This window comes from Echiichthys vipera (genome assembly GCF_963691815.1).
Source record: "Echiichthys vipera genome assembly, chromosome: 21".
In the NCBI taxonomy this organism is placed as follows: domain Eukaryota; kingdom Metazoa; phylum Chordata; class Actinopteri; order Perciformes; family Trachinidae; genus Echiichthys; species Echiichthys vipera.
The window spans coordinates 13,707,994-13,720,730 of NC_139846.1; the positions used below are offsets into that span (position 1 = coordinate 13,707,994).

The 12,737-nt window shown below is 42.5% G+C and overlaps 1 protein-coding gene across 1 annotated transcript in view; it reads left to right on the forward strand.

Moving 5' to 3' along the window:
• The first annotated feature begins 211 nt into the window (after nt 1-211).
• Nucleotides 212-12,737, forward strand: part of prex2 (phosphatidylinositol-3,4,5-trisphosphate-dependent Rac exchange factor 2) — a 95,484-nt gene continuing 82,958 nt past the window's right edge. The window contains exon 1 of the mRNA XM_083936322.1: nt 212-522. Coding sequence (XP_083792448.1) covers nt 370-522 — 153 coding nt within the window. The 5' untranslated portion in view covers nt 212-369. The remainder of the gene's footprint in view (nt 523-12,737) is intronic.

The window sequence follows — 12,737 nt, forward strand, 5'->3', positions numbered from 1 at the left end:
GTGCATTGCGGCTGCCTTGACACTGGTCCTCCTCTGCGTTATAGGCTGCTGGGAGGATTAGGATGAAGATTTCAGGAGTCACATGGACTCAATTTTCTAAGTGGTGGCCACTTGTTGCGCGCTCTTCGACCACGCTCAGTGGGCAGCTGTGTCGCGCTCTGTCTCTGTTCTTATTCCGTCTTTTAAACTTTGCCTCTTCACCTGTTTTTATCACGCTACTGTGTTTCTACTTTTCGCGGACTTCCAGCGCTGACACCGGTTGCGCGCATCAGTGGTGCCCATGCTACAGAACCTACGCAACTGAAACCCGGGTCTGTGATGTGAAACTTTTGCGCAAAGGAAATAAGTTTCTTTCTTTTTTTTTCCTGAATGAATTTACTCACAATGACTGAGGAGAGCAGAAGTGAGCACAGAGCTGAAAGCGGGAAGGACTTGGAGAAACAGCTGCGGTTGCGAGTGTGCGTCCTGAATGAACTTTTAAAGACTGAACGGGATTATGTCGGGACACTAGAGTTTCTCTCGGTGAGTTGTGACGATCGTTTTAACCACAGACGGCAAACGAAAGTGCACATTTTACCCCCAAAAGCTACACCCCAAAGCTAACAAACAAACCAACAAACAAACAAAACCAGCCTGTTTAGTATGCATGTTTAGTATGCATGGTGCATCAGGCTCCAGAGCAAGAACACATCCACCAAGTGTAACAGGATAATGTACAAACTCAACATGCTACTGTTTGGCTACTTTAACCCTATAAAGCCTGACCCATGAAAAAATAGTCAGAAAATTCTAATTTTTTGGGACTGAAATGTTTATTATGCCCTAAAACAAAATCCCAATTTTTTTTTTGCCACATCATTTTGTTTATGATATATTTTTTGTATCAAATTTGATACATGGGGTTGTTTTGGCAACTTTTTGTTCCCAACTTATGTTAATTTTAGATACAAAAACAGATCTTTCCCACACCATTTTGACAATATAGAACATGTCAGGTAGTTTTTCTCATTGTTTTGTTTACATTAAACTTTTTATAGCCTTTTTATTTCATGTTGTGGTAGGCACAAATACATTTACGGTCCTTGTTCTGGCAAAGATGCACCTTACACTTCTCACAGTAGACATGTGAGAAATGATTGCTGGTGCAGTGCTTGCATCTCTGACGGGTTTCTCATGTTGGAAAATGATCAATGCCATCCCTTCTCACATCAAGAGGCACACTGCAGCCTGGCCTTTTACGGGGTGGTGTTGGAGTCTCTTCTGGAGAAGATAGTGGTCTGAGTTTGGCCTTTCCTGCACTTGTGAGACTAAGTGCCAACCAAAGCCTGAAACTTTGACAGTGCCATTGGTTTCATCTGGGGCTTTACCACTTTCTGGTCACTTCTGTAGAGTTTCCATGCATTGATGACAGCCACTGTAACAGTGTGCCACCAGATGTACATGTACCATCTTCGTCATCTGTAGCTGAACGTGTAAAGTGCAGACAGCATATCAAGGAGATCAGCATCTCCTATGAACTTGTTGTATGTTTCAACAGTGGCTGGTCTGGGTACCATTATGTAGGTTTTGGAATTGCAATCCCAGCGTTTCACATTTCCCACAGGTTCAATGCCACCAAAAGAGGAATTGAGGTGCACTGCTTTCGTCAATTTTTTTCATCCTTCATGGTGCAGCCTTTCATCCTGTTCATTCAGATTGTGCCAACATGGTGGATTCCTCTCTCTTTTAGGTGTTGCACCAGGGGAACTGATTTTAAGTAGTTGTCTGCAAAGACCTTGTGATTCTTTTCCTGCTGGAAGTGTTGATGTCATATTGTCGCACAACTTCTCCTGTAACACCTTCTTCAGAGTTTTCTCTGGCTGGATTTTCTGCACCTTGACAAACATCAAAGTCATAAAGAAAGTTTGTCCAGCATGTCCCCACATCTTAATACCCCATTTGTGAGGTTTTGCAGGCATGTAGACACATAGATGAGATTTCCCTTGATTGGTACCATAATTTCATCAACTGCATGGAATTCTTCTGGTGGTATGCAGAGAAACTGTTCTTGCATGGCCTGAGCTTCCACAAATTATCTTTCTTTGCATCATCAGACACACTGAGATGGTCCAGAAAGTCAATCGGTGTAAGCAATTTCAAAAACCGATCTCCAGACATCCCATTACAAACTGTAGGGAGCTTTGTCTCCATCCCATATGCATGTACATGCCTAGAACCTGCTCTATCTCTTTGAAAGTTGTGTTTACTGACCTGCCCTCTCCTTGTAGTCTGTACAGGTTTGTTTATTCTGTAGTTTCATCAGTGACAAACTGTTTGAAACACATGTACGGTCTCCCGTCACACCTCTCATCTTTGCCTTACTCAACACATGCAATGAAATCGACTGATTGATATTTATTTTTCTCTAAATCAAATGTAATTTAAGATGGCATTTCAGCCATTAATTAGAATAATAAAATCATCAAGATAGTCTGTGTATTGTAATACATGTGTTGATGTAGATTATATTACAAAATTGTGACATGAGTGTTCAGGGATAAATCACCTTATATACCTACAGTATCAAATTTGATACACTCATTTTTAACACGATTTAACTCTAATAAAAATAATGAACTATTAAATAATTATGCATTATTTCAATACAGAAGATATTTATCATGAAAAATGAGTAACAAAAATGTTTTTATTCTTACTGTAAGTTCTTGAAAATGAGTAAATGTTTTCCTGAAAAAGGTGTGTGGCTGATCTGATGACGGCAGCCATTTTGAAAAGGTAAAAAAAAGCCCCTCCAATGACTGCATTGGAATGATAATCCAGTAGGGGGCAGAGTACAGGTATCAAGTCGTATACAACAGGTTTTTAAGGAAAGTTTTGATAATGGTGATAAAATAGAGCTCTCAGAAACTAGCGTAGCAAATATGATACAAATGGTTTTATAGGGTTAAATAAGGCCAGCGGTCTGTCTAACATAAGAATGCACTGTTACCTGTAATGCTCTCTGAGCCTGTCCCTCTGATGGAGTTATTAACTTTTCACATTGCAAGGGTGAAATTGGGTGAGCAGGCACAAAGAGGCATGGCACAGCTTTAGTTCTTGCACAGCCAGTGTGATGTTTAATCCTCTTCTCAGTCTGCTCATGGTGACTTGTGTCATCAGAAACTAGTATAAAACATTTGGGGCTCTAGATTATTTAAGATTTATATAAAAAAATATACAGAAACAACAAATCACAGCAAAAGCAAATGCTTGAGATCCCCCTCCCTTTATCTAAAAAACAACAACAACCATATGCTCATATGATATAGCTGTTTATAGTTCTTGGGCACCATATCGGTTTCTTGCTTTTACCCCTGTGTTTAGGGTGTATAACTGGAAGTTACAGTGTTTAATCCACCTTTACAATCATTCCATGTTAGAGAAAGAGCTGAAACATCAATAGGAACATTTGTGTTTCTGCTCACCCTGTCTTTGTCACACTCAGGCTTGTAACTTGTGCAATACAACGTAACTGTTCCATCTATATGATTACCCCACTTTCCACACTGCATTCGGCTGCTTCCTCTGCCAACTTCTGATCAAATCCAGAAGTTTTGGGCGGCCTGCCAGGAACGGCACAGGTGGACTCAAATAAAAACCACTGGAGCTGGTGCTCAGCTGGCAACACATCTCCAGCTGCATACTGAGTGTAACGGTTGGTTGCTGCAACACAGACTGTCAGCTTGATGGCGTAACATAAAATAACACCTAACCCCGAGGACAGGAGAGAAAGGAAACCTGGGAAATGCCCCCTGTTTAAACTAGAAAGCTGGGAAAAGTGGTCACTGTGTACAGTCTGATGATCAAGTCTTACTGTGGCTGTTGAGTGTGTTAAAACACACTGATATGATGTGATCTGGACTGTGGGTTTGGATGGCTTCCATCATATTTTCACAGCAGTTTTTGGCTTCTTGGTGCGATGGGAACTTTGCAGGGAAGTGAGGTTGAAGGGGCGCTGTGTTGTGTGTTATTAAGAGTAATTTCCCAGACCACATGTATGAATGTGTACACCCTGACCTCCCTCCCACTGCCCAGATGTTTCCAATGGAGGACAGAGGGACCAGGGAGGGGATGCAACTTTATCTGGCCTTTCTTAGAAGTGGCATCGCTGGAGAAATGAGGGAATGTGTCCTCTGTCCTGGTGGGGGGATTGGGGAATGTAGCCACCCCTCCTTTATCTCCCCTGTGGTGCTGGAACTGGGATGCATTTCAGAAGTGACTGATCCTTACAAGGCAACTCTGTTCCGGCCCAGGGAATGTCAGGATGGATGCATCAGATTGAGATCTGACAGTGAAAGATTGCAGTTGTTGGTTTCGCTGCATGTTGTAGCCGATGGAGCTAGATGATGATAATGAAAATGCTAGAAAGTGAGAGAGAAAGACAAAAAGCCACTATTATATGCTGTCTTATCATATGAGATGTCCCGGGGAGTAGGGTGGTAGATACTCGGGATGATCAAAGACAGCCCCACCGGGGAGTGGGGTCATAATAAAGACTTTCATCTGAACACGGTTGCTTCCCCCCTCTTCCTCTGCTGCCGCGCTATAGAACCAGTAACGAACCACACAAGGTTCTGTGTGTCTAGAGGTCAGAACGGAGGACACACTCTGTGCGACTCCCCGGTGGGATAATCCCGCAGAGGACCAGCTGGGAGGGGGGTTGAACGGGATATTGCTAGAGGGGAGAAAGGAAAAGGGTAGAACTGATCACACAGTAGATACTGCCAGGAGGGTAAAGGGTAGAGGGGGAGTCGCTGCAAGTTGCTGGGCTTGGTGCCTTCTCTTGTAAATCATATTTCCTGGAGGAGGAATTCCTCTGAGGTTAGGAAATGTAGGGGAACAATGAAGCTCCGGTCAATAGCCAAAGTTGAACTGTAGTGCAGAGATTGTTGCTGCTGATCCGTGGGACCCAAACACAATGCACCTCATACATACCTCACTATTAAGATAGGGCAAAACAACATGGATGATTAGAGAAATTTGTCCCAAGACACTCTAAGCCTATTGTGTGGCCGTACCTAACCTCTCGTGGGAAAATATGCAGATTACATCTTGAAGGTGTCAGTATTGGAAATAGAGATGGGAATTGATAAGATTGTATTGATACTAATGCGGGTATTGATTCTTTATTGATATCTTTACTAATTTATGATCAATTCTCTGTAGGAAAAAAAAGTTGGCCTAAGCAAGTTTTCAGCGTCACCGTAAGTGTTTTCTAATCTGAGTCTGAAACACAGTGATGAAATGAGAGAATATTTGCACAGCTGTCTTTTTTATTTCGATTTTCAGTTTTTTTCTGAACGCTTCAAGCGCCACGCTTTTCCCTTCTCTCTGCCATGACCTCCTTTTGTTGCAAGATTCTAGCAGCGCCTGAGTTTGACAACATTGTTTTGTGATGTGCAACTGTCAGAAAAAACATGCCGGCAGGAATTGATAAGCTGGGAGACACAGGTTTCCGATTCCAGTTTGTAGCTGATTCTCAACTGGAACCGTTTCTTGATTCCCATCCGTAGTTAGAAAGTAGCACTGAGAGAAAGGCCCCAGGGAAGCTATTTGAAATATCTCAGGCCTATCTTACATAATGAACAGTTATAGTTGGAGATAGTGGGCGGCGGCGGACACTGGTGTTTATCTTGGACGGCTACGAGCCAATAAAATGACAGTCATTTTTAGAGGCGTCTCAATGAGGGGAACAAATCAGGACAAATGTAAACAGTCGTTTTAATGAGGTCTTCGCCTTTCTGTGTTTTTTTTATAGTCATAGTGTCAAATTAAATACTTTACATAGTCTCCGATATCGGAGAGATTGAAAACCATTGGCTCGCATGATATGTTCTTAGGACGGAGAATGCAAGACGGGACAAAGGAACAATCTTTCATGTCTGGATTCTGGAGGGAGATCTGAGCCACAAGTTAACTCAATATATTCCAAAGAGCTTTGCAGTGCATTAAGTGGTCCCTCAGCTGCTGCCTTCCTCTTCCCTAGAAAAGCCTGTTGAACTATTAAGCAGCCTTGGAGTGTAATGTTTAAAACATTTTTTAATCCCTTGCATAATTAGTTAATTAATTAAATAAGTGGGGTTTGAGGCATTGTAATGCTGTGCAATCTCTTCGCACTCTTCTCTTAAAAAACTACTGATCATCAAGGGATGAAATTCATGTGACCTGTACTTTTTCACGTCTTTTAAATACAGCTGCCTGTGATTATCATTGTCATATATCCCGGGCTTTTTGACGAAAGGTGATTGGTTAACAAATATGTGAGTTTATTTAGGTCAGGCTGCAGGAAGTCAAGGAATCAAGCCTAATGGAGAAAGCAGCCGCTAAGAAAGATCATTGACTGGCTCTTATAAACCCAGGTGTTCAAGTGAACCCTGTGTGAGTGTATTTGTATATAGAAGTTCTACGCATCTCTCGCAGTCTTTGGCTTTGTATACATCTTGGCCCCTATGCTCCGGAGAGACAGCTGATGACTACAAAAAGGTCACAACCTCTTGTTCCTATCCCCTTCCTGTCTGTTAATCTGTAGGCATCACGCCAACATCCACCTCCCTCCTGTTTTCTGCTCTGATGGAAACAGGAACAGAAGATGCTGATGGTCAGTGCGTCCTGATTTGATGAAAACACCCAAACAAAATGTGTAAACAGAAAACATAAGGTGTGTGTGCGTGCGTGCGTGTGTGTGTGTGTGTGTGTGTGTGTGTTTGTTATTTAGGTTTGGAAGCAAACAAACTATTGTACTTTTTGTTAAATACTACATTTACTATACTAATATATATACTAAATGCTAACTATTTACTTGTACTATTAATGTACGAGCTGTTGCCGAGAGTATGAGGAGAGGTTGGGTTAAATGGGCCAAAAGCAAATGTTGTTTATGTCAGCGCAATGAGATCGACACCACGTCTCATAGCTATTTATATATCCTTTTTAAGTGACAGATCAGAGAAGATTGAGTACTTTTGAGGCATAGGGCGAGCGCACAGCCATTTACTGTTGCTTACATTAGTTAGTCTCCAGAATAGGCTGCGTTTGGTGATAAGAGATATCACAGTGAGCAGTGTTTTTGCACAGGCTGCTCTTTCTGTCCTGATTGGCCTCTTCTTTATTACTTAATTACTTCCATTATCCATTTATGATCCACTTGCCACTTATGCCCTGTGATGAATGTTTCCCCATCACTGGCCATAATCTTAAATCAGATATAGAGGTTGGGTAGCCTGGCATCACCAGAGTAAACGCAAATGCCTCTCAGTTCATTTTTTAATTGCCAAAGGCAGTTATCAGTGGTGCAGAGCAAAAGGCCTCTGGATGCAATTGGATAAACCTACAACCAATCACAGGTCACAAACTTTATCAAATTGCAGCTCAACAGTACTCTAGAAATAGGCAATAGGCATTGTATTGTTTCACAGCTTTATCTTGTGAGCTGGTAAACTGTGCTGAACGGACCTGCAGAGTGGACGTTGATGCTGTCGGTCATCTTCAACCTGCCCCACATGAGATAAACAGTTGTGATTGGTCCAAACAGGGCCAGGGTGGCTGTAAATCTGCCTGTATGGGAGAGAGGCCAGACCTCTCTGCCAGAATAAACAAACCATGAGTTTGGCAGATGTCTGCTTTTCAGGCTAGATGTTTGTTGTATATCTGTTTTAATTTAGTTGAATTCAATATGCATAGATGCAACAATGTTGGATATGTGTGTTTTTAAGAGGCAGAAGAAAGAAGAGACAGAGATGAGATGTTTTTCTCATTGACTCTTTTTATATTGGATTTGGTCAGTCTCCGCTCTCTTAGAATGTCGGCGGTTTCTCTCTTGTGTCTGTCCCTAGAGTGAGGCGCCTGAACTGATGATCTGCTCACTTGCCTTTCAATTCCACACCACAGCCACCCTGCCTGATTAGAAGTGTGAAAGCATTCAAACTTGGTCACACTATACTGTACCTTTATTTGTTACCTCTGCGTGCAATATCAGTAGACGCATTGTGTGTGTTAACCTGTTTAGCACCCCATCTTAAAGAAAATCTGTCTTTAACCAGCGTGAAGATGAATGATAATGAGGATTAGCTCAGCGCTGACAGAGCCGTCTCCTGCTGAGAGTTTTGCATCATCCTTGAGTCCCGTATCAATAAAAACACTGAGTGGGATTATCCTTCATCTTCCCATTGAGCAGTTCTGCCGTGTTTTGCATGCCTTTCAATATTTTTACCATTCATCTTTACAAAAAAAAAGATTAAGCAATGTAGATAGAGCAAATGTGATTAACATCGGGAAATATGTAGTAACATGGGTGCCTACACTAAGCCAAGTTTTGGAATGTCTAGAAATATTGAATCTTGTGTTCACTCAGAGTTGGGATAGTGAAAGTGAATGTTACTTGATTTAAAGGCTGGTTGCTATTGTTTCCTGACCTGTGTGCATGCCTCAATCAATTAGGGTGACCAACATGTGCCAAATGTCGATCAAACATGGGATTTATATGAGCAAAGTTCCTGAAATGGTGGTTTTGGTTTCGGCAACATTTCACCGAAATAAATCTGGCTTCTTTTGTGAAGGGAATAGTTCAACGTTTTAGAAAATACACAAGCCGTTTTCTCATATGAACTCAGGGCAAAATATGACAAGTCAGGTCCTCAAACGTTTGCCTTTTACACATGTAGCAGACATCAGGAGATTTTCCACGTCAGACGTATTCTCACTTACTGAAAATGTTTGTTTTAGGTGAGGGGTGGCGCGTAGGTTGAGCGTGCAGGAGGCAGGACACGATGCAGATTACAACACAGTCACGTAGTCGGTTTGTAACTTGGTCATAAACAAACAAGTCTTTTGCCGTTCCTTGAATTTGTCTGACAACTTCAGCTTACCATCAGAACTTCCCGAAGCTCATCAACTCTGCAGTTAAACATCCGTGGGTGAAGAAGGGTGAATTACTGTACGTGAAGACGCCGTCCGGTTTTACAGGCTGCATAATGGAAACGGGCAATCATCGGCTCTATTCACACATAGACATCACACAGACCGTGTACTAGATAGCTGGCAGGGTAAAGCCTGTTTAATGTCTGATCAACCTGACTCTGACGTTTGCGTTCTTACATACAGCTCCGTTGGGGAATGTCTATAGATTATGGTTGGCATGTTTGAAAGATGCTTTATTCACTGTCGCAGCATGTCACTGGTTAGCTTAGCTTGCTCTTTAGCTTAGCCTTCTGTTTGGTTACAGCCTTTTACAGCTTCTTTCTGTCAATGTAAAAAACATTTAACTCCCTCAAGAAGGTTCTTGCACTGTGGAGTGTTCTCTTGCTTTTGTCTCAAAAGCCATTTTTCAAGCAGGATTTCCTTCCTTCCTGGCCCTCCCCGTCTTTTCATTGTGCTGCATGTTTCCCACTTCAGCACACACACACTCACTCACACATACACAATCACACACACACACACACACACACACTTCCCCCACTGTCTTCAGTGGGCCAGGGACAGGAGAGTTTTGCCACAGATGCCCACTTGGCAACGTGGAGCTTCATTGAATAGGCGATATAGGGCTGCACTGTCTCCTGTGTTTAAGCCATGGAGTGGCTTTAGCTCTGAAGGTATCGGTAGTGCTGCCCTGCTGCTCCAGAGGAGAAGGCCGCCTTTGATTTAGCTAGTGCCAGCTGCCTGGTCACATGGTGCTTACGTGCAACAATTGGAAGAGTCCGGGGCTATGGTAGACACTTGTTAGGATGTTTGTGGAGTGTGAAGGGGTCATCGTCACAAGGGGGCCTGTGTTTTAGCTGGCTTTCTCTGCCACAGGGAACACAGACATGCACACACACTTCAGATCAGTATGCCTGCAGTGTCTGTTTAACGCCCTCAAACCTGCTTCAGTGTTTACAAATTAATTCAATGTTGATCGGTGACTCATCAACCAGATTAAGGTTATTGTTTGTAAAATAATTGACCAACAAATGTTTTTTTTTGTATCATGAAATGTCACACAGCTGTCTCTACATATTTCTTTTCTGACAAACAGTAGATGAAGTTATGTCCTCAGAGTGTATTTAGGCAAGTTTGCATGTTCTCTCTGGATGGTTTAAACTCACACTTTTCATGTCATTCCTGTCTCTGTCCATTTAGCAACTCTGAATCTCTAAACAGCCAGAGCTGCCCGGACAGACATGATGGGAAATTCTACTTCCTTCTAAATTATTTAATGAAGCACTTGAATGAGATTTGCAATTGAGATTGAGCTCTCCGTCTCAAAGCATGCTTTGTCCAACATCCTTTCCATGCCTGTCTGTCTTTCTCTTTCTCAGTAACTATTCATCTCTAGACGGTGAGTAAGCCTCTACTTTCCATTTTAAAGCCTTAAACTGGCCTTTCATATTCTTTCGAGTCTAAAGTCACGCTATGTGTGCAGTCAGTTTAGTGTCACACTTAACCCCTAAGAATTTAGAAGGAAAGCTGCCACCATTTCACCATAAACTTTGAGGAGGAAGTATGACTTGTGGTTTGTTTGTGTAGATGAGTTTAAAGGTCCCATATGATGCTCATTGTCAGGTTCATACTTGTATTTTGAGTTTCTACTAGAACATGCTTTAATGTTCAAAAAACGCATTATTTTTCTCATAATGTCCGTCTGAAAGTACATGAAATGTGCCGTTTTATAGCGCCTGTCTCCATGGCTATGTTCACACTGCAGTTACAAGTGACCTGAATCCGATTAAGTACAACAATACTGGTTGCCGTTGCCATGTCCGCTTCTGTAAACACCGTTGTGGCGTGATGTCATCAATGTTCAACTCCACATGCGGGTCACTTTAGGAGCGTGAGCTGATCACACAGCAGTCTGTAGACAGGCCGCATTTAAAGACCTAATGTGAACAACCAAACAAAAAATTGGATTTGAGCAAAAAATCGGAGTTGTGCATTAAGACCTGCAGTGTGAACATAGCCTATAAGCCCCTCTTCTTAAAAAGCCGAGTCTACTCTGATTGGTCAATGTTTCTTGTTCTTCTGCATCTGCGCTCTTGGCACCGTCACTGTACTGCACTGTAGCGGCGCTGTAGCAGCACTTTCTATCTATATAGTGTCTTTGTGACATCACAACCTCACAAAAGTCCTGACGGCTTGTTTAAATACACAATTTCTGAATATGGACTGTGCATCTCTCCATGGATTCTCCTGAAATCTCGCTTTCCTCAATATGAGACCTTTAAGTTAAACCTCAGATGAATTGTTGTGCAGTGGTTTCCATTCTTGCTTATTTGGAATAATAAGTGGACTAAATCAGCCTGAGGTCTATACTGTTCTGATGCAGCCATGTTGGCGTGGTGCCTCCTGCTCTGTCCATTCACAGACAAACAGAAGGCATGATGAGCAGAACCCTGGCAGGAGGGGGTATTTGTACGGGTGGGCATGCTCTCAACATTTTTGCATGGGGAGAGAGAGAGCGGGGGCGAAACTGGCGAGGCAGTTTAATTCTCCATTGACAGCGTCTGGTTCGAGTGTGAGACAGGCTGACGCTGCAGGTTTCCTTTTTTCCTGCCATTCCTGCTGAGATGGGTGGCAGAGGGGGCCTCCAGCGGACGTTTTGGAAGCTTGAAATGGTAATCAAATGAACAATCAGGGTCTGTGACAGTCACGCTTGGGAGCCCGCCACGGATTGGAAGACTGATGCTTCTGCTTAGTCATCTTGCAGATCAATACAGGGTGCTGGTGTGTGTCTCTGATGGGAATTACCAGCTATCAGTGGGTAACGGTTTGCTCTGCTGCACATGGAGATTGGGGAGCCATGGCAGGTTAGCTCTCTAAAGATGAACTCATCTAGTGGAGGCTGGTTTCACTGCTTCACATCCAATTTCAGTCAAGTCAAAAGATCTTCCTAATATGCAGAAGATACCCGCTAATTATAGTGCTGTGATGGGTGAAATTTAACAGACCCAACAGCCCCTCAGGTATTCAGTTTAACGGACATGACCTCAAACATTTATGCTCATGTTCATTTCATTCCAGTGCAAGTAGCTCACCAGGAGTCGGGCGCAGACATTGGACACAGACATATTCAGTAGATCAATTGCTTTATTCCAGCTGTTTATGTATTGCCTTAGGTGCCAGGGTCACCGAAAGAACAAGAATAGCATCTAAGAGAAGAGTCTTTTTATATCTTCACATACAATAATGTGCTTGTTGAGATGCCAAAAAAATACATTGCTTAGTTGTTTTTTTTCTTTTACATGTCAGATTTTTTCCCTCCATTTTCCACTAAACAATAAACCTTTAGATGATAGTCCAATGAATCTCTTTTTTGTCTTTAAAGGAGCTTCTTCATCTACAGTATTTAATTTGTTTTGTGAGTCATGTGGTGCTCTTACAGACTTTTAAGACAGATGAGCTTTTGTTCACTCGAAGAACCTGTAAAATGAAAACACAGTATGTTCTGTGTTGTTAATTAAAACCAGAGAGCCTGCAGTGAGCTGTGCAGATGATCACTAATATCCACTCTCAAGATAGACACATTAACATGTCTGTTTCCTGTATATTGCCAGTGGAGAGAGATTCTGGCCGTGTTTGGGGACTTACCAGAGGACGAATGCGATGGGAAACCCAGAATGACTCTTGGAGGTGTCATCGGGACCTGTTGAAGACAGGAGAGGCTTGCCTTGTGGGAGAGAATCACTACAAAGAGCCTTTTCTCTCTCTTTTCGGATGTTCCCCTGTGT